This window comes from Podarcis muralis, chromosome 2, assembly GCF_964188315.1.
Source record: "Podarcis muralis chromosome 2, rPodMur119.hap1.1, whole genome shotgun sequence".
NCBI lineage: Eukaryota > Metazoa > Chordata > Lepidosauria > Squamata > Lacertidae > Podarcis > Podarcis muralis.
In genome coordinates, this window is record NC_135656.1 from 85,031,567 (window position 1) to 85,054,048 (window position 22,482).

At 42.4% G+C, this 22,482-nt stretch overlaps 1 protein-coding gene across 4 annotated transcripts in view; it reads left to right on the forward strand.

Moving 5' to 3' along the window:
- Positions 1-22,482, forward strand: part of PLXNA1 (plexin A1) — a 293,792-nt gene that overhangs the window by 165,834 nt on the left and 105,476 nt on the right. For all 4 annotated transcript variants that reach the window (XM_028719206.2, XM_028719204.2, XM_028719207.2 and 1 more), the window contains exon 9: positions 19,596-19,710. In XM_028719206.2, coding sequence (XP_028575039.2) covers positions 19,596-19,710 — 115 coding nt within the window. The remainder of the gene's footprint in view (positions 1-19,595; positions 19,711-22,482) is intronic.

Here is a 22,482-nt window from a genome sequence, read left to right on the forward strand (position 1 = left end):
AGGGTATGGCTATACTGAAGCCACACCATGTCAAAGTACACAAGCCAGTCTGGGAACAGCCAGCTGGAAAGATTAGGTTGATGGTTCATTATTTCCCCTTAAATAAAATATTTAGAAAAATGCATGAAAGATGGGTTTCTGTTTTGGAGAATCATCCTGACCAGGGGTAGGCAACCTAAGGCCCGTGGGTCTTCTCAATCTGGCCCACGGACGGTCCGGGAATCTACATGAGTAGAATGTGTCCTTTTATTTAAAATGCATCTCTGGGGGGTTATTTCTGGGGCATAGGAATTTGTTCATCCTCCACCCCCCCAAAAAAAATAGTCCAGCCCCCCACATGGTCTGAGGGATGGTGGACCAGCCCACGGCTGAAAAAGGTTGCTGACCCCTGCCCTAAACCATGTATGAGATGGCCCTCCTTGCTCCCAACCAGGGGTGGGTTGGGCTGACTGTGGGTGCTGGCGCATGCTGATGACTTCACGCACAGGCATCGTGTGCTTACCAGCTAGCTCAGTAACTGGCTGGGGGTGAGGGGTGTGCCCATTTAAATCCCACACAGAGAATGCACAGTAGGGGGAAGAGTGTGATAGAGGAGAGGAAAAGAGAGGAGGAGAGAGTGGGGGGTAGCAATATTGTGTATTCAGACTATTTCTTGAATATAGGCCATCCAGGGAGATAACCAGAAGGGCAATAAATACAATCTTAACCACTTAGGTGTTTTGGTATTGCTTTTTTGTTTTCCAGATAGGAGTGCAGGTTAAGTACAGATTAAGGTGGTTTTGATGTGCCCCTCCCCAGAGAGCATATGTTAAAGAGCTAAAACATCCTATACTTTAAATGTGACTTTGTAGGCTTGCTAAATTACTTGACTGATCCTTGGGCTGTGTTCAAATGTAGTGGTTTGGAGAAAATGGCATCACAGGTGTAATGGGGAGGACTAGTGAACCATATGTGGCCATCCTCCATCACACCCGGGTTTCCTATCCATGGTTATAGTGTTATGAGAATTAAGTTTCAGTTAGCTTTGTGCTTATGTGTTCTCCCATTCTCTGGTGTGACTGTGCGGAGGAGATGGGAATTTTCTTACGCTTTCTTGACAGTTTAGTTATTGCATAAATCCCAAACTGTGGTTTATTTTATCTATGGTTAGTTGAAATAAGTCAGCCTCATAAACTGTGGTTTGAACTTGGCTTGTTTCAGCAAACCATAGTTATATTTAACCACAGTTTGTCTGGATGCCGGTGACACAAGCAGCAATTGGTTGTAAAAAAATTGAAGCAAAAGCTTCCAGGCTCCAGAGAAGGGGGGTAGTGCAGGAATCCGGGGTTTGCTGAGGCTTGTTATGATTTAGCATTACATTGGAATTTAATGTTGAAGTTCAGATTACTGAGTAACCTATAATTCTAGTCATACAGTTACAGTACGATAGGTTGGGAAGATTAATGGGCAGGAGAAAATAATAATCAAACAATTAGAAGGGGTAGCCTGAAGCTATTCTGCATAAAATGGCTTCAAAGGCAGCTCTTCACACAAGATGAATTCTTTAAACTTTAAAAAGGAAGGAGCAGCCAGGAGACGGAAGAATCCCAAAAGGTGCCAAGATACCAGAAGTGAAACCTGCTATTTCAATATTGAGGCCTGCTGGTGAAATATCTGTCAGGAAAGGCGGGGGGGGGGGGGAGGAAGAGAGCCTGCGGGGGCCTGCCTAGACTTGTCTGCTGGGAAGATGCTCTTATCCAGGAGCATGCTCTAGTCTAGGGTATAAAAGTTGGACAGCAGGTTGGAGCAGTCAGGACTCTGATCCGGGCAACAGAGTCTGTAATATGCACAAAGGAAAGTCCCATCAAGGCCCTTTCTGACACGGAGGAGATGCCAAGTCTGCTGCTGGGAAATTATTCCCACCTGCCGTTCCTTCAGAGAGCAGATTGTGGCACCTGGGGGATGGGGGGAAGAGAGGAGGCAAGGATTCTCTTGAGCTAGATTTTCTGCCTTACCAAGGTTTTCTTACCTTGGTTTTCTTCGAAGGAGAGATTTCTTACTCAGTCTTTCATGTTTGTTCGATCTTGACAGTTGGATAAGTTTTGGCACAGGCAGGGTTCCAGTTCAATTTGGTGTTCAGGTTCACGTCTGACCTGTTAAATCTGAAGCTCTCTTTCACCCACATTGGCTAAAATGCAGGATCTAAACAGAAGTCATAATCTTTCCTTTCCTTTTCACATAAGTTGGTGAAATTTGCAGGAAAATGGAGCCTTTCTAGGGTGGGTTAAGCCTGCCAAATTTCAGGGAGATCCAGCCAGTGTTTTGTGTGTTTGCTTTCTGGGAACCTTTAAAGAGTTTTTTTCTTAAAAATGGAAAGGTCTCTAACTTCTATATTTTCTGCCAGAACTGGATTCAATTTGTTGTCATAGCTGCCCCTTCTGAGGGAATGATGTGTGCCAAATTTCAGAAAAATAGGCACAGTGGTTCTCCTACAAGGGCTGACTGTTTTGAGGTGGGGATATAGAAATCACATTCCCTTCCCTAATTTTGTTGCTGGACAGTCAGGGGGACATATGAGAGAAGTTTCCCTTGGTAAAAAAAAAAACTTGCCAGAGTTCAGACAAATAAGGGCTATTGTGCAGCTAGGTGATTTTACCTCCTTTTTTTTTTAAGAAACTGAAAAAATCACCTCACAATTCGAGGTACACTCAGAGCCAATACATATGCCTGGTATATACCACTGTTTGGCACAAATACCAAATAAAAAAGTAAATGAGGTTTTAAAAAACCAAAAGTTGTCTCTTTAAACTAGAACATTGCAGGCTAAGCATGATGAGACATTCTTTTTTAAATGTAATGTATGCAGAACATAAAAAGCAGAATAACCTGCAGTTAAGCAGGAACTGAGGCTGATTTATAGCCAGGTTGAATTTTAATTTTAGATGAATTATTTTAAAAAGCAAATTATGGTTGTATTAATATTTATAAAATCATTTTAGAGCTATTGATGACAGTGGTTGTTTATAATCAGGTTTTTTGCTTTGTTTCCTTCTTGCCTTGCTATCTTTGGGGTTTAAAGGTCTTCACAAAGACCAGTCATGGAAAAAAGAAATATTAGTCACCATGTACTAGATGCAACCAGTTAGCAATCCAATTGGAACTGCACTTGCCTGCAAATAATTCCCCATGCCTGTTGCTAAGTGAATTGCTTAAGCAAAACTCTTCCTGTGTCTTTCCAAGCACAGTTGCCTACTAATGCCAGTAGTGTCTTTTTGTAACATTTTCTAAAAACCCAAACAAGATGCTCTGTTTCTTTAGCCTTAACTTCTCTCCCCCCCCCAAAAAACTATGTTAATCTTGGCTAGGCTTCTAAACTATGCACACGTACTAGCCTGTTTTCCAAGCTGAGGAATGTAGGGTCTGGCCTCATCTCTAAAAGGAGGCTTGTGGAGGAAAATCAGATTCTAAGTGATATTATGCCTCACATTTTCAGTGACCAATTCATTATCTGTCAGGCAATAACTAGTGCTATACATACAGAGTGGGGAACGTAAGCAGAACTGTGGTTAACTGGGCCAAAGGTCATCCAGTCCATCGTTGTGCTTCAAACAGCGGCCATCCAGATGTATCTGAGTGCTTGCTAATGTAGCATCAAGGCAACAGCACTCTTCTGTTGCTTGTCCTCAGCAGCTAGAATCACAGGCATAACAGTCGCCATGGTTGATAACCATTAAAAGACTTACCCTTCATGAATAGCCATGTGACTGCCTGTCTGTATATATATCTATATTTGTGTAGGCTCTGTGGGTATTAAAGGCGCACCAGGCAGCAGTTGCAGATTGGTCTTTGTCTGTGACCTACCAGTGCTACATGTTTCTTGGATATGTTTTGACGCGGCCACTTTCCTGTTGGTCACGTTAGCACTTAAGCGGCCACCTTTTTGGCCCGCTGCTGCAAAACCATTATTCGTGAGGTTTAGTTTCTAAAAGGTAGCTTTTCAGTGTCTTTGACAGAACCCCTGGGGTCCCCATGACTTCTGGCATGTCGGTTACTGACAGGTTAGTTTGTTCCGTTTCTTTTTTAGAATATTTGTTTATTGAGGTTTTCAATTAAGTACTGACAAAATGGATAATGTAAGAAAGCAATAGCACCAACGTGCACGTAAATGGAAACATAAATTAACACGAACATTTCTGTTTGATCACTTATTTGCATAGTGGTGGGGCGTCCTGGAAGCCTGCTGTTAAGTGTAGGCAATACTGAACTGTATGGACCAGTGGCCTGACTGTATAAAGCAGCCTCCCGCATTTGTTGAATATTTCTGTCTCTGTGTGCTCACTTTAGTTTCTTTGTTTTGATTTATTAGTTGCTGGTGGGTTTTTTTTAATGATGTTTGGTAAATTAGTTATTTTTAAGTCTATTTAATACATTTTATAGATTTTGGTGTGGGTTTTGTGTATATGCTACTTCTGTAAGCCGCTTTGAATCCCCCCACCCACCCTGGGCAGGATAGAAGTTTTAAAAATATTTGAAATCAATCATAAATAAAATTTAAGGGTCAAGAAGTTATAAAGCATTTTAAAATGTAGTTCCCACATGTCAGAATTCTTTCTTTTGCCAAGAAACATGACAGTATGCAAGATGATACGCTACATTTAAACATTGTTTATGGGCAGGCCAACTCAGTGGGTATCTTTTGCGTTTAGTAGACTTTTGAGATCGGGATCAAGAGCAATTTGCCTCTCAATGAGGCTAATGTTCTTTCTGTGGAGTTTTCTGATCACTGGGCATTGTGTTTAACTTTTATTATCTGGGCAGCCAGGTGCAGGAACGTTATCAAATCACTTCTCTGCTCAAGACTGAATGTTTTATAAGTGATGTTCAAATGATTAAAGGGAATCAGAAAAATCAGAACCATCCAAATGTCTAATTTGGAGAAAGCTGGCACTGTTAGCTGGCACCAGCTGAAGAATTGGCCTAGTATGTATTCATCAGTCCTCCCAAGCCTCCAAGTGTTTGCAAGGTAAATAGCTTTCAAAAACTGGCTGCTTGCACTGTGTATCAAGTGGCCTGCCTCTCTCTCTCTCTCTCTCTCTCTCTCTCTCTCTCATATTTTGGAAGACATGGGTTCCTTGTATATTTCACAGGACTGCCGGCAACTTAAAGGAATGTAGCAGGTTCTGTGGAAGATTCCCCAAAACTGATTCCAACAAAACTCTAAAAGCTCTTGGGACACAGGGTCAGTGCCTGAGAATGCTAGTCTGTATCGGATGTAGCACAGTGGAACAATTAGAAGGGTGTTCTTTTGTTGGTTTTAGATATTGTAGTGAGCTGTAGAGGAGAAAATAGTCTATTAGATCTCATAGAACAGGAGTTGCCAATATGATGCCCTCCAGATGTTGCGGACTACAACTGCCATCAGCCACAGCTTACATGTCCAGTAGAATGGGATGATGGGTGGCTGTAGGCCAGTGTTTCCTGACCTTTGGCCTCCAGCTGTTTTGGGGCTACAATTCACATTATCCCTGACCATAGTTAAATGCTAAGCACATGTTTTAGTATTATGTGTGAACCAGGCTACTGTTAGCATCTCCTGCTGGATAAAATTATGACTTTTCACTTCCAAACCTTTTTAAACATGGCCAACTGGATTAAAACACCATGGAGTTTTGTTATTATATATCCAATTCTGATTTCCAGCATACCTTCTGAAAAGGGGAGAATACTGATGTAGGGAAGAGAGGTTTACAGTAACTATGTCACGTTTGGAGGGGGGGAAACCTGCTCTAGCTATTAGTCAAGGGAAATGGGGAAGCTTTGAGTCCTTCTTGCTAAGTACCTCATGAATCGAGGACAGGGTTACACTTTGGTTACCCCCCCCCCCCCAGTGTGGTGCTATGTGTTGAGCTTGTCAATATTTTCTATATGCTGAAAAAATAGAGGTGGAGGTGGAACAGCTCTCATGTCTTGCATTGTGCTTTCAGTAAAGAGGAATTGTCATGGTGGTAGGAATTAGACTCCTATCGCACCTCTAAATACAGATTATCCAGTTCCCACCAAAGGCTTGTTGCCTGTTGTGACACGGTTACCCCACAAGACGTTTGTCAAGGCCAGACCTTTGCTACATGTAGGGAGCTTGTAGGAAATGATCTAGCTGTGTGTTAAAAACCTGGAAAAAGAGAAACCAGCTGTCTGATTTTAAGCATGGTTTGGCACACAAGATGTTTTTGCAAAGCCTGTTATGAATTCCCCCCGCCCTGTGTGATGAAGCCGTAACTATTAGATGCTGCTTGATTAGATGCAACCAAGTTTCTCTGATGTTGCTGCTGCTATGATAATGATGATGGTGATGATGATTTCAATTTCTTGCCCACCATTCCAACAGGAGGTTCCAGAACGGGTTACCACAATTTAAAAATACAATATTGAAAACTGTTAAAGCAAATGACAAACAAAAGTTGCCTGTTAAACGACAGCTGTTAGTCAGAAAAGTAAGACTAAGTTCTGGCACTGTAGAATGTCCTAAGACTATTTGCTATGTATGCCTGTGTTTCTTTCAAACACATTTTCATCCTTTAGCATCTACAGAAGTGTGCAGAGTTTGCTTGTGCTTATGGAGATGTCAGGATCTTCTGCAACCCCCACTTTGATTAGATTTCTCTTTCCCACCATATCATGTAGAAAGTTGATCATATGCTATCACATGATTTGTTTGTTTCGGTCCCTGTTTGGTCTATAGTTTGCAGGACAATAATACAGCTGGGATGGCAGAGATACTAAGCAACCATACAGTTGCTCTTGTCTTCACCAAACTATTCTGTTTTGTGGGTGGGAATATAGCCTGATCTTCAGGGAAATAAATCGTGATGGTTTTGTCCTCCTGTAAGTGCTTCCAATGGAGATAACTTTGTGGTTACTGAAGGCAGCTTAAAGAGGATCCAGTTGGGTTCTGATGCTCTGGTTCAATCACATCTTGTCCAGAATCTGAATGCACAGGTGTAGTGATCCTCTTTGTTAAAGGCTTAAGCTTCATCTTCAGAGTGTCCTCCAGGAAACAGAGTCCTCTTTGTAGATAAAGGAACTTTAAGCTTCGTGTCTTTTATCAACCTTGCTAAAGACTAGCTGTGCTCTCCAGCTAGGAAGGCAGATGAGAAAGATGTTTTGCGGTGGAGGCTGGGGTCCCAGGAAGAAAAGAAACAAGAGACTATAAATACACTATGTCCTGGGAGAGGTGCGTCTGAAAAGAGAAATCCTCAGAGCTCACATAACTAGATTTGCAGGAGGAAGAATTAATCAGTATGAATACAGGGCTGTATCTAATATGAGCTTATAGAAACAGAGCAACTGCCAGAGCCTAATATCGGGTCTCTAAGGGTGGTCAGTCTCTAGCACTTCATGTGCAGATACTTTGGAGGAGTTAAGCCATATTTTGTTTCCTTTAGGCACTTCAAATGTGTGCTTTTGGCACATAGCCAGAAAAATGTGGAGACATTGGAAATGTTCTATTTAAATACTGTGCTGGTGGTATTTTTTAAAAACCACATGTATACACTGTCCCTTATAGGGTTCCCTTGTGTGCCTCAACTGCCTTTTTGGGGTAAGCTGTTCACTTCTCGTGCCAGCTGCATGAAAAAGAAGGTGCAGGGCAGGGCAGCCCTATGTGGCAGCCCATCACAATTACCGGTATGTTGTTGTGTCCAGTACTTACTGGGAAGGAGGCTCAGAATGTCCCCACCCAAGCCAAAACTATGATACACATGGTGAGGGGCTTAGGTGCAACCCGAGAATGGTGCAAAATGAAAGAGGATACAGTGGAGTCCCATGGGGTTGCCTTTCGTTTTCCCTTAGGAGGGGCACTGCCAGAATTGGAAACAACAGCTTTCCAAGAGAAGTTGATCAGGGAGTGGTGCTTCCAAGAAGGAATCAGCCCATGAAGTTCCTCGTGCGCCACTTTTCATCTGGCTCTGGGAAGTGCAGAGCTGGGTGCGACCTGTAGGCTGCCCATTTGGCCATGCCTGTATTGGAACAGAAATAAATATGGGGATTGGGGTGTGTGTGTGGTATTCAACAAGCAAGAAAGCGGAAGAATAGCCACTGGGGGTGGGTTGGGATATAGGGATGTATGTATTTCCAGCAACCACATCAGGGAAAATTAGCCAAAGAGAAGAGTAGCTTACTGTTTCTAAATTTAGGGATGGGGAAGTGGGGATGAAGATGCTGCATTTGAATGAAATAGATTTTTCTTACTAAGTTTTTATTAGGAATGCCAAATACATGCATCACTGGGGACTGTGTGGCAGCAACAGGAGTTGGTGAAGGGGCTACTCAAGACTAGTGATGGGAAGGCCTGGGGGGAGGGGACAGAAAAATTGGGGGAAACCCAGTTTTTCCCCCAACCCCCTGCCCCCGTTTCCCCCCAAAGTCGCTTTTTTCCAGAAAAATTGAAAAAACCAGTTTGATGTAGTTTGAATATTCCACACACCTTCCCCCCTATTTCCCCCCGGAAAAACGGCTTTGGAAAAAAAACAGGAAAAAACCTGGGTCTCCCCCCCCCAATTTTTCCAGTTTTCCCCCAGGCCTTCCCATCTCTACTCAAGACATTCTTGAGTCTCTGCTCAAACCTGCTACATTACTGCATTTATTTATTTTTATAAGAAAAATGCTTTTGAAATAGAGGCAGACACGGTATGCTTTGCAAGGTTTCCTGGCAAGTGAATAATGACTTCTTAACCGTTCACATAACTTGCTATCCCTGCCCCAAGATGTCTTGGTTACCATTAGGTTTTCCACCACTTTTAAAGAGTAGTAGAAAAGCTCCTTGCCGATATTCATTTTCTGTCTCTTGGATTTTGTAGTGATGCAACTCAGCTGACAAACCCACAAACTTACAACTAAACAAGATGATTTAAAACCAGTCCTGTGATAACAATTGCTGAAGCCTCCCACTACCAAAAACAAAAAACCCTCTCTGCCTGGATGAGATAATGCTGATATTGTTGTTGTTTTTTTAATCAGAGCATAAAATTAGTATGAACTGGCATCTTAGAGCCATACATACGATTTACATACTTCTTATATAAGATTTTTATGCTGATTTTTCATGGCTATCTGGGCAAAGGTCACAAGCAACACAAAGAATATCTTCTAGTCTGAAATGCGTCACTTGTAAATGTTTAAGCAGGATAGAATTTAGATTCCATTTTTAATTGGGTTAATATCAACTCCACCCCCAAGTGTAGGATGTGTGTGCGAAATCCAAAAACGTTCAGGGGTGGGGTGGGCTTACCTCTAAACACCAGAGGGTCAAGCTTTTCCTTTTTTTCTTTTTTGAACAAGTAAGTAGGCTTTGCCACTGTTTCAAGGAAAGGATTGACTTCTCTAGTGGCACTCCCTTTGAAATTCGGGACAAATGTCTCATGGGAATGATCCCATGTCACAATGTAGTGTTGTATTCCCATAAATGTTCTTGCATGCGGCGGGGTGAGATGGCTGCTCCCATTGGCCAAGTCATTCTAGAAAAACTACACTAGTACTTCAGAAAAAACAAACCTATATTTCCCAGCATACCTGGCATAGCAGTGTTCGGCCCTAACAGTGTTGGATTTGGAGGAGGGAGTAAAGGATTGGGCAAGAAAAGAGGGACAGGAGCTTGTGTTTTAATCTGTTACTGCTTTGGTTATGTGACTCTATAGCAGGGGCAAGCAACATGGTGCCCTCCAAAATCATAGAAACATTGAATTGTAGAGTTGGAAGGACCTTGAGGGCAATCTGCTCCAATCCCTGCAGTGCTGTTGGACTTCAGTTCCCATCAGCATGGTCAATAGCAAGGGATGATGGCAACTGTAGTTCAATATCTGAATGATGCAAGATCTGATACCCCTGTTTTATAGATTGTGCTTATAATAAATCTCCATGGGGCTCCATGTTTCTGTTTGTTAGTATGCTATATATTTTTGTGCTTTTATGTTGTAAAGTGTAAACCATCTTGTGATCTTTGGGTGAAGGGCAGTATACAAATTTAATCAATAAAATATAAAAATAATTAAAATACAGTGGAACCTTGGGTTGCATACGTGATCCGTGTGGGAGGCATGTTCGCAACCTGCAGCGTTTTACTGGTTCTGTGCATGCGCGAGCGCCAAAACCCAGAAGTAACCCATTCTGGTACTCCTGGGTTTGGCACGTGCGTAACCTGAAAACGCACAACCCGCAGTGATCGCAACCCGAGGTATGACTGTAAAATAAAAGATGTGTCACATGACTTTTATGTTTATACTCAGGGGGTGATGTTCTCAGTACACACATGGTGTTCCAGATTGGCTGGGACCATACTCTGTAGCATATTCAGCATAATTTTGCCCTGTTTTTTTAGAGAGATGGACAAATCCCCAGCAAAGATAAGGAGAACTATCTATATTCTCACATCAACTGGGACAGCATCTTGGACATCCGGGGGGGGGGGCAGGGGGGGAATGAAATGCATGCTAATTATGCTACCAGTTCCTGCTGCTAGTTCCTGGCACTAATTAAGGCTTCATCAGACCTTTCATCCTCCATCTATGAAAATTAATAGAAGAAAATACAATGATAGTTATTGTTTCATAAGTACCTAAAAATATCCCAAGGCAGTATCCAAAATGGTCCTACAGTGCCACATGTAAGGTATAATGAAACGCTACGGAAAAATAGTCTTAAAGGAAGCGCTGGAGATCCTTAAAACCCTCTACAGCAGAGCCATCTATGCAGATGCTTTTCCCATCAGTATGCATCATGTATGTAATTTTCCTTTCCAGCACAGCTGTCGTGTTTAACATATGCTTGTAAAAGTACTTGCCCCTTTCCTCTCTGAATTTTTTCCTTCTCTGGCTTGGCTTGTATATAGATATGTTGCTTCAGGCAACGCACTGCTCCCTCGCCCCTTCACAGAGTCTTTGTAGCACCCAATACGACAGAACCGAAAATTGCTTATATTGCTTATGTAAAATACTCATATTATTCCCCCAGTGCTCTTACCTTCCTCTTGTGTCCTCATTCTTTCTTCCAAGTCAGCTTTCAAAGCTTTCTGCATCCCCTCCCTCTCCCATTTTACTTCCTTCCCTCTGCTTGTTTTCTTGCTTAGACTTCTCCTGGCTTATCTCGCCCCTGTGGATTCCTGTTTTGTTCATACTCCCCACCAGAGCACTGAAGTGCTCTCAGCTTCTAAAGCTGAAGATAAGGGTTCTTTTCCAGGCCATAGGAATATAAATGTAAGAGAGGCACATGGGGAGGGGGAGGTGGTGGTGGCAGTAGTGGCAGCTCCACAAGATACAGAAGCAGGGAAGCTGGAAGCTAACCTAGGACTATGTCCAAAGCATCCTGCCCTAGATGGGCTATTTCCTTTGACTTCAGAATTCTTTCACTGAGTGGCCACAGAGTTGTGCTTGCAAAATGGTCAGTGGTTAAGTTGTGAGATGCTGCTAACTTCACAGTATCACTTGCCGTTTGTTGGATAATGTAAATGTTCGCTGTAGCCTTAGCTTAAAAGATTTCCTGCTTCGAGGGTATATGCCTCTTCTTTAGGCAGTTGGAGCTGCAACCCTACACTAGGCAGTAAGTCCCATTGAAGTCATTGAGTTGACATGTTTAAGATGACGCTCTAAATGCACTGTTTCAACTGGGGCTCAAGCTTTAGTTAGAGACTGTGAATTAAGGGCACACTTGTGTATTTTCTGAGGCTGTTTCGGTCTTGGTTAGGTCCATTATAACATGGAACAAAAATCAGTACTGAATATACTTTTCTTTCAACCAGTGCTTTTTATGGGGTACTGAAGGGTATGCAGTACCTGCACCTCTTTTTTGTTGTTGTGGAACTTACTGTAACAACTTCATGGTGAGTACCAGCACCTGTTTTTCTAGGGGGGAGGGGACTGCTTTCAACACTGGGTGGTAGCTTTTGTTTGCACAACTGTTGATTGTTTTATACTTCCTACAATAAGTTTGTGCAAAAACCTGGGATTTTATTAAAATTTATCGATGAAGATGCTTAGAAACAGCAGGTGCTTGGAAATCCTTTCATCTGTTGACAAACTTGGTTTCAGTGCATGCAACCTCTATAATTCCCATTGAGTCAGTCTACATGCTCACCCATATTGTTGCATGGGGCAATTGTCAGATGACTACGGCCTCCACAGCCATTTTCCTTACTGTCTATGCAAGTAAGCCTTGGAGAAAAAGGTTGGACTCTTCTTGTGTTCTCAGTTGCAATGTGATACTTGGAACCTGAATGATACCATGGAGATGTGCTCTTTGCATTTGGTAGACAAATGAAAATTGATGGGGGCCATTTCTAACAGGCACTGAAATGAGATGCAAATTAATGAGCAGCAAAAGGGAGGACAGGAGAATGTGAAGAAAGAAACATGTATAGGATCAGGTGCCCAAGAAGCAGTTTTCTAGACTCCACATATAGTTTAGAGCCATAAAGCAGATGGAATGATTTTGTGAGGGACTCTAGAGCAATTCAGGAATCACCTAGATGGCAGAGGAAGCCAAAACTGTGCTGGGAAGTAAAGTAGACCGAACAAAGCAGTTGCAGTATGACAGGATACTCTGTGTCCGTGTCCCAACTGTGTAATTGAGGTTAGTGGGTCAAAAAAGCTTTTGCAAACCAGAGCACGTTGTAACTACCAGTGTGCAGTAATTCCTTCTGCAAAAAACAAACAAACACCCAGCTCCAAAGAGGCAGAGTCCACGGCAGGACTTTTAAGGAGCAAACATCCCACAGCACCTACAGAAGTTACCAGTCTACTGCTTCTTCCTTAAGTGGCCCTCTCCTCACAGTTGTAGGAATAGTTAGCTTCTGAAGATCTTGAACCTGTAATGAACAGGAATGGTATTTTGAGAGGAGATCCTGCTAGTTTAAGTTCTTTTTCATGAAAGATACATAATTTGAACCTTTTAACTGCTACTTCTTTTTATCTGTTTCTCCCAGAATGCCCATGGAAGCTATGTTTGCAACATCATAATTTTGTAAATGATGCGTCTTTCCCTTTATTTGTTAACACTCATTCCCACTAGATGGCATCATATCCTCCGCTTTCCCAAAAAAATCCCATGAAGCTTTGGGAGTTTGGACTATTTCTACAGCGCTGCTCCAAAGAAACCACTCATGTTTGGAACAGTGCCAAATTACATTAACCTGTCCTTGGGTTGGTGCGAGGATGAAGAATCATTAATTTGCAACATTCCGGATCCGTGGAGGGCAATTTCCAATGCTATGAAACCTGTTTAATGATGGCAGAATGGAAAGAAACAAAAGTGGCCCTAATTGATTCAAAATATAGGCCCCAAAGCTCTAAAGGTGCTGCTGTCATTGTTGTTGTTTATAGAGCATCTGAGATATAATAGTCAATTAAAAGTGGAAATTAAAACAGCTTGTCTATGCAGCTCACAATCCAAACAAACAATTCAATCATGACCTCGAGTACCATTTTGTGACTGAGGTGCAAAACCCTGCTTCAGTTTAGATTTGTCTGGCCAATAAAACCTCACGAGCCCTTTGTTTAGCTTGGGATTCTTAGGGAGCAATCCAAACCCAAGATTTGTCAGGATCAGCTGGGTTACTGGCTACTGTTAACAGAGTACACAGCTTCTGGCCATGATGACTATACTCTCTCTCTATGGTTGGGGGGCATACTAGTTCCAGGAGGCTGTAGGGTGGAGGTGGGGAGTGTTCTTGTGTTTGGGTATTTCTTGAGAGTTTCCCACAGGCATCTTGGGTGGCCACTCTGAGAATAGGATTCCATTGGCCTGATCCAGAAGGCTTTTCTTACCCTTGTTTATAATGGACAAATGTCTGTCTGAGTCTCAGCTTAGTTGAGGCTGTGCTGACTGAAGTCCTTCATCCCAGCTCAGCAGAAGATGTGCTGGCACAAGTCCTCCATCTGGATAGCTCTGCTCCGGAGTTCATAATGGGTGGTTTATAAGGCCCTGCCATGCATTGAAAAAGACACAAAGGGGGTTATACAGCCATGCTTCCCCAATCAATGCCCATATGTTCTGGGTATATTTAAAGAGTTATCTGTGTGAGAAGGTACCCTGGCCACATTAGGGCCCCTCTAAGCATGGAGGAGCACCCAGCACATGCATTGGTATGTGTGGAGAACTCCTTCCCACATTCTTTGAACATGTCTATTTCAGTGAGTGTGTTGCTTTACCAGGCAGCAGCATCAAGGGATGAGATTAGCCAGTGTGGTACCCTCCCCAGCTTTTGCTGCTCATTAATTTGCACCTTGTTACTGTAACTGTAAGGTTCATTCAGATTCTGGCCTTGCTTGCCTGTCAGAGACACAAGTGATGAAATCCTTATGGAAACCAGTGTTGAATGATCTGCGGATTGTACCTGCACTTATGTGTTTATTGTCGTTTCAAGCAAGCATGGGTTTCAGCCTATTTTGACAAACCAAGTTTGAACGGGGGTGCATTTTCTCCTCTAGCGTTTAGTGTATTGTGGGAAAGGGCATTTCCTGTTTCCGCCATCAAGAACAATGTTTAGCCCGCAAGTAATGAGAGTAAACTGTGCTCACCCGAGGAAGAGAGAGTCTTGGAGCAGATGGTATCATGCTGCAAAACAACCTGCCACTGAAACATAAACAGACAGCAATGACATATGGATATAGGGGATAAACCCCTCGAACAGGCTGTAAAGCCTTGGCTGAAACAAGTTAGTCTCATAACAGAAAACTGAAGAGCCTGCCTTCTTATTGTGCGCTGGATCTCACTGGATCCCTTTGAGGAGATTAACTGAGCTCAAAGTTGGTTTTCCTTTGAGCAGAGGCATGCTGTGCTCCAAGTTTGTTTGTTTTTACATTTATTTTAAAATATAATGATAAACTTTCAGAACAAATGACAAATATTAATTGGTGCAGCAGTGGTACCTGCATAGGACTACTGTCTGCTTAATGAGAGAGCCCCAACAGAAAGAGCTTCTCTTCATCATTTCAAAGATGGGAATATAGCTCTGAAGTCTAATTACCTCTGTATATGAAAGAGTTGACTGCATCTTTCTTCTTATCAGTAGGATATATCCTGTTTTTCACCTAGAATTATTCAGTCTTGTTGACTAAAGGGTATGACAGGGTTGAGATCATTTTGGTGCTGGGTGATGCATTTTCATATGATTACCCTCTCAACCACATGAGGACCACGATTGCATTAAGCCCAACCACATGGGTACAATTATTTCTTTATTATGGATTGTAGTCCATGCTAGCCCTACCCATTGATGTTAATAGACATGACTAACTTAGCTTCATTAATTTAAATGGGTTTGCTCTGAGTAAAACTTGGCTGGATATAACCCTGTTTATTATATAGTGTTTCTAAAGTAGCATGCCCACCAAAGCAGTTTATGATTATCTTTTTCCCCCCTCAACACCAAGATAAATTGAATGATTCCAAGGATTGTTGCCAGTTCTTGTGGAGATCTCCAGATATAGTATTAAAGTTGCATGTTAATCCTTCCGTGAGGCAGTAGCATGCAGAGTTGAATGTGTGATGAATATGTTATTCATATTTTAGGTGAACAAGTAGCCACCTCTTTCCCTGCAAAGAATGTGAGAATTCCAGTGATACTAACAGAATCTTGGCATTAAGATCAGTAGCTTTGATATGATATGGCATAATGCTAGGTACCCCATAGGTATTTTTCATTGTTCAGGACACTGCCAGTTGAAACTTAACTTTAAAGTTTTGTCTCTGTTATCCTTGCCTGATCCTCACCATAGATTTCTGTTCTCATGGGTGACATGAAGCTTGTTTTCTGGCTGCTTCAGATTTCCCTACTGGTCTGATGCTTAATCGAGGGACTATGCATTGGGTTTAACACTGGGAGAAAGCACTAGGTTCTTGGGTAGTTCTGAATGGAAAGGAGGGGTATGGATTAACCAAAATAAATAAAGTATATGTGAGACATAGATCCAGCCTTTTCTAATTACTGTTCATCTCTTGCCCCAGAGTTGGATGGTTCACTCTTTTTCCATGTTTACTCTTTTTGACTTGCCTGCTAAACCAGGCAATGACAGTCTTTATTCAAAATGATGCAACTTGAGTTGATAATAGAAATGCAAGGAGTTGCCTCGTACCAAGACAGACGTGTTCACCATCTAGCCCAACATACTGTACTCCAGCTCTCCAGAGGTCATTCCCATCACCTAAAATCTTTGGGCTCTTTCTGCATTTTAAGTATGTGCTCTTCCTTTGTGCTATGGTCTGTCCTCAAATAGTCCAGTTATTCTGATATTTTTCTCTGGTGATAAGCATATCCGTTTCATATACATGGATTGCATTAGGAGTGTCTCAATACATTTATTTGTGTGTACCACTAAAATGGCTTTTTTTTTTTTTTTTTTTTTTTTGAAGTGAAGATGTGAATGAAACATGGAAATGATTTCCAGCAAGCAGCCTATTAATTCTTTATCTGTGTTAGGCTATGAGAAGTTGCCATGAGGAGTTAATAGAGCATGAAACTCTAGAGCAAGAAGTTATTGGGTCACTGAGGTCCCAGAAGTAGATCCGGGAAAAGTGTGCTGCTGCTTTTTATTGGTGCTACAAGAGTATCACATACCTGCTTTTCTAGGCTTCGCACAACCAGGTTGGTGACACAAGCAAGTGTGGTGTGCATGTTTGATCAGAGCTGTGCTTGCTACATGCACAATTGGCAATTCAACTCATACTGATTTCACCACCGCAAAGCTACATAAAGTGGACTGAGCACATTAGCTGTGGGCTGAGTTGCAGTCAGGAGAAGCAGTCTCCTAGTTATTATTTTGTTGTTATAACAAAGAGGAAACCTGTCTAGCTATCCTGAGTGACTGTGCCCTAGAACAGTGGGTCATGGAAGCAATCAGAGGGAGGCTGGTGACCTTGGATTTAATTTTAAATGGGGTCCAGGACCTGCAACTGTTGTCGAACCGACTGGGAACAGTGTCCACAGCGCGAAAGGGATCCTGGAAGCTGCAGGCCAATTAGCTTAGCATCTGTTCCACAAAAACTGATGGAATGATAGAATTAACAAGTATATAGAAGAACAGGTCTTACTGAAACAAATCCAGCATGACTTCTTCAAGGGTAAGTCCTGCCACACTGACCTTTAAGAGTTATTTGGGAGAGTTTCAGCAAGCATACAGATAGAGGTGATCCGGTCAAGACTGCATAGTTAGACTTTCCAAAAGCTTGTGATAAAGCCCCTCACCAAAGGCTCCTTGCTAAGCTTAGCAGTCATGGGAGAAGAGGAGGGGTCCTCTTAATGGACAGTAACTGGTTAAGGAACAGGAAGAGTAGGAGTAAACAGGAAGATGTCTCTCAGTGGAGGGGGTATTAGAAGTGAAGCCTTCCAAGGGTTGGTATTGTGAGCTGTGCTCTATCACTTGTTCATGAGTGGTCTAGAGTTAGGGATGAGCAGTGAGGTAATAAAGTTCCCCCACTACGTATTGTGGAAGGCGGTGAGACTATGTGATGACGATACAGCAAAGGGACAGGGACAGCTAGTGTGGCCTTAACTACCCCCCCCTTCACACAATTGTAATCACATTTGTTGTTGCTGTTATTTCATTTCATTTATGAATCGCTTCTTATTAAGTATCTTGAAGCAATTTCACAGTGCAGTAGAAGCATGTATGAAACAAATTGCATGTATTGGAGCAGTTAAAACAATTGCATATATAAAAAACTATTTCATATCCAATACAGAGCAAAATACAGATAAAAATCTTCACTTAGAAGGCTTATTGAAAGAGGAAGGAGAATGCCCCAATAAGGGAGGGAGAGTCTGTCTGTCTGTCTGTCTGTCTCTCTTGTTTTTGTGTGAGAGAGGGAGAGACGAGGTTGTTTTGGGCTTAGCTGCAAAATCTTCTCCCACCACAATCAGGAAGAAGACTATTTTTGCCTTAATAGCTAAGTAGTGAAATCTCTGTTTGTCTCTATACAACAGAAAATGGAATAGCTCCTGAATCCAACTTCTCCAGTGTGAACAGCTGGAGCCCCTAAGGAGAAGACTTTGCCAAAAGTTGCCTTGCTGTTCCATGTTGGAGAAAAGGGGGTTGGTTAGATTGCTGCTAACTTGTGTCTCAGCTGACATAGCCAATGATGCTGGTGCTTCAAATGCTGCACAGTTCAAAACGTGGCCCTTCTTAGTATTTGCTGAGCAGGACCTTAAGAACTGAGGAAATGATGTTCAAGGTCAGAAACTAGAGAAAATGGGAGATAAACAAGACATTGAAGGAGAAGACTGTATGTATCAGAACACCAGGAAAATGCATGGATCAAAATTGTGACCATAGGGAAGGGAGGAACATGATACGCACACAAACAGTGTGAGTGGGTAGGAGAGGAAGTAAAAGAAGGGAGTTGCAGTATGTGGCTGCATAAGCATATGAAAGACATTTACAGTCCCAAAATGTTAATCTGACTCAAGCGTTTGCTCGCTGTATAAATTTCCTATGAATTACTCGACTTTAAGACTCAAGGATTTTGCTTCCCGCAATGGAGGACTTTTGTTTTTCCTTCTGTTCATTAAAATTGCCTTTCATGAATCCAAAAATAAAGCTCACAAAGTCTGCGATTCAACCCACATGCAAATGGATGGCGGGGAAAGGATCCTGGCGTTGCCAAGTTAGGAGGAGAGGTCACAGGGGGTGCACACTTGACCACATGGAATGCATTATGGGGCCTAATGTGGGAGGAGGAGAAGGCGGTTGGCACAGGGATTAAGGAATGAGAGCATTAAGCTGTGACGTTTGTAACGTTCTGTTTATGCAGGCGTAGGAGGCGGTGTCGCAGTCCTAGGGATGCTCTCATCTTTGATTCAATAGTGACCTCAGCTGCATGGTGCTGAGGAGACAGTGCTGCAGGGTATGACATGGATGACCCAGTAGGGGACATTCAAATCTTTGACATTTCTCTCAGTTCCTCACTGTGACTCTAAGGCAGGGGTGAGCAGAAGGTAGTACAGGCTCTTCTGGTAGAATTCCGTGTGATTTGAAGGTTTCTGACTCACCATTGTTTAACAATAGTAACAATTTGTGTGTAGGAAGTGTGTTTGTTTATGGTACTCGGAACAAATTTCTGGGCTCGGGCTTCTCTAGTCCTAAGTGTGCATGCTTTGTACCTGGCTCCAGTTGGTGGATCTGGGAGTTCTAGTCCCACAAGATTCTAGTCTACCCTGCACCCTCCTGGCTCCACATTGTGGCTCATCCTAAACGTTTTGCTGAAAAAAACCAAATACAGTTGGGTGCTGTATGATTCTGGGCTTCATAATGCTTATGGTACGGTATGTCCATATCCAAATATTTGCAAATCCACTCTTCAGCTTTGTAAAACCTTCTCTCCAACTGTGTTGGACAATGCAAACTTTTCATTTCTCATCTTTGTCTAGTGTTCCCATGTACTGTTAAGCTGTCCCTGCCTCCGTCTTGCTCATGAAACATTGCACTGGACCTGGGGATAAATGATCTCAATATTTATTGTACATGGAACTTTGGGGATCCTGTATCTTAAGCAGCAACAGCAACGAAGTATTGAATTGTTACACGGGATACTTCCAGAAATAGTTATGCTGATTTGACCTCTTTTTCTTGCAGTTGCCTGTCCTGTGTGAATGGATTCTTCCCTTGCCATTGGTGTAAATATCGTCATATTTGTACCCACAATGCCGCTGACTGTTCCTTTCTGGAAGGGCGTGTCAACATGTCTGAGGTAAGTTACCAAGACTGCCTTTGCAACTCTGTATTGTGGATCCTCTCGTTTCTCCCTCCATCCCTTTCTTCATAACAATGCTACATACAAAAAGACCTGTACCATTTAAAAGCATCCAATCCAAGACTCAGGTAGTAAAAAATAACACCACCTTGTTTAGTACTGTGGTAATTTGTACATGGGGCTTTGTTCTGGGCAACACTGTTCAAAAATGTGGAAAATGATTTAAGAGAGCCACATGGGTAAGAGAGAATATGAAAGGCAGGTCATACTGGGGAAAGTTGATTGCTTATTTTGATTGTTTATTTACTTTCCATACCGCTTAATATATTAAAAGTATCTCCAAGTGACGTACAGAAAACTGAAGCAACAACAGACATCTTAAACAAAATATTACAAATGCACAGTTACATGTTAAAACATCACATTAAAACAAAGTTACTGATATATCTCAATCAGTATCAATTCATTTTCCTTCAGACATTCCTTCTCAGCCCCCTGGGTTCTCACCCAGGGTCCAGACAAACGCTCAGCTCACCCGCAAAAGTCTCACAATGAGAAAAGTTCCTGGAAACCATGACTATCACCCTAGTTTCTCACTCTGCACTTGCTTTTTATGGGCAGGTATCAAGGTGGATGCAATACTTCCTCAGCTATGTCTCATTCAGCTGCACTCTCCATACCCAGTTCCAGGTGCAGTAGGTTTGTTGTGTTTCCCAGAGGGTCCAGAGGAGGGGGGGAAGGTGTCTCCCTCCATTCACAGCTCTTTCTTCACCCTCTGTCCTCTCCTCCTTCTTCAGCTGCTTGAAGGACCTTGGTATGTTTAGCTATGGAACAAGATCCGAGAAAAGGCTTGGAGGTGTGGAAAAAAGTTAACAGGCTTCATTGGGGGAGAAAGAGAACAAATAATTGTTCATTCTGTTCACTTCTGTGAATTGTTCCGTCTGTGATAGTATAAGAAGTAATGGTTTAAAAGTATTTTGGCTAATCTTCAGGAAGACCTGCCTGGCTGAAAGAGAAATTCCACAGTGTAAGAAACTGTCTTGGAAACGTGGTGGAATTTTCTCCCTTTTGAAGTTGTAAAAGAAAGGCATTTAGGCATGAAGTTGTAAAAGACAGGCATTTAGTGGAGCAAAAGAAGACAGACCTTAGCCTACTCTCCATGTTAATCAAGCATCTTGACCCTTTATGGAAGCAAGTCCCATTACTTTCCAATGAACTACTACGTGTGCTTAGAATAGCATCATAAAACTTCCTTAAATCTGATACAGAGAACAGGTTAGCTAGTCAAGTTGTGCCATTGTTTCTCATGACTTGCATGAGCTGGAACGAACTTGGGCAAGCCTTGGGCTCACACGTCACATAACCTTACTCCTAGCACCAACTCTTTTTACTTGCTACATGGTTGAGAGGAAAGCTTTCAGCAGTGTGGCTTTAGTTTCAGTTAATCTTGGTGCACTGTTCCCTGTGAACCAAGAGTCATGGTTTATAACAAACTCTGGTTAGTTTAGCAAGCCAGCTTCACAATTCATGGTTTGAAGTTAGCTTGCTTTGAAACTGTTCAGAGTTTGTTATGAACCAGAATCCCTTGTTCACATGCAATGATGAGCCAAAATTCATTGAAAATGAAAGTACAGTGGAACCTTGGTTCTTGAACCCTTTAGTTGACGAAGAAATCAGCTCCCGAACACTGAAAACCCAAAAGTAAATGTTCCGTTTTTTGAACTTTTTTTGGAAGCTGAACGTCCAATGTGGCTGTCAGCTATTGTTTCTGGGGTGCCTGCACCAATCGGAAGCTGCTCCTTGGTTTTCAAACGTTTTGGGAATTGAATGGACTTCCGAAATGAATTAAGTTTGAGAACCAAGGTTCCACTGTAAATGCTGCCAGGGGCCTCCTGCTCTCCACATGAAAGGAGAAGGGGGAGAGTGTATGAGCCCAAGACTCATTCTAGCTGTAAACTATGGTTTGTCATAGTGGTGACATACTTGCAGTCCCTGGTCCAGATATGGCCCCTAAGGCCTCCCAAGACATTTTGCTTTCAGTGGCGGTAACAAAAATTAAAGGCATGATGAGAGCAATACAGGGCATGTAACTGTCAGTGGCTGGGCTTTGTAGGGATTACAAAGGGCCCTACAGTTTTCTAGGGTCTCTGCATTGAGCTGGTGCTGCTTTCTGCTGCAACAAACACTTCTGGAGCGCTTGGAGATTTCTGTAAGTGCTTGGATGATATCACTGCTATGAGCATCACTGAGGACAGTGTTATGCAGAGGTTCTCAATGGTGCATTAGTGAGGAAGGTGCCGTTTTCCTCCTCATGACTCTCAGCCCAGGACCATGATGGGGAGGAAATTTGAACAATGGTCACCAGTGAGAGGGAGAGCTGCAACACAGTGAAGTGGGGGAGGTGTTGTCACCTCATGGAGAGGCTTTTAAGCTTCAAACCCAAAGGCTGATGTTCAGAGAAAGAGGAGAATTTCAGTTCAGAGGTAGTAGAACAGGGCCCCTACAGATGGTGCTTTATAAAGGGAATTGTAGACTATCAATTGTACTGAAGTGGTTGCCATTCCACCCTTCTGCTTATGCCCCAGGCAGGGGGAGCAATGACAATTAATTCATTAATGTTTAAAGGTGGTGCTGTGGGGGAGAATAATAATTGCTACAGACCATTAAAGTCAAGCAGTATTAGTTTTTGGTGACTGTAACAAACCATACCAGGGCAATGACTTAATTTCAACTAATGTTTTAAACATTAATTCCAGTTAATCATATGCA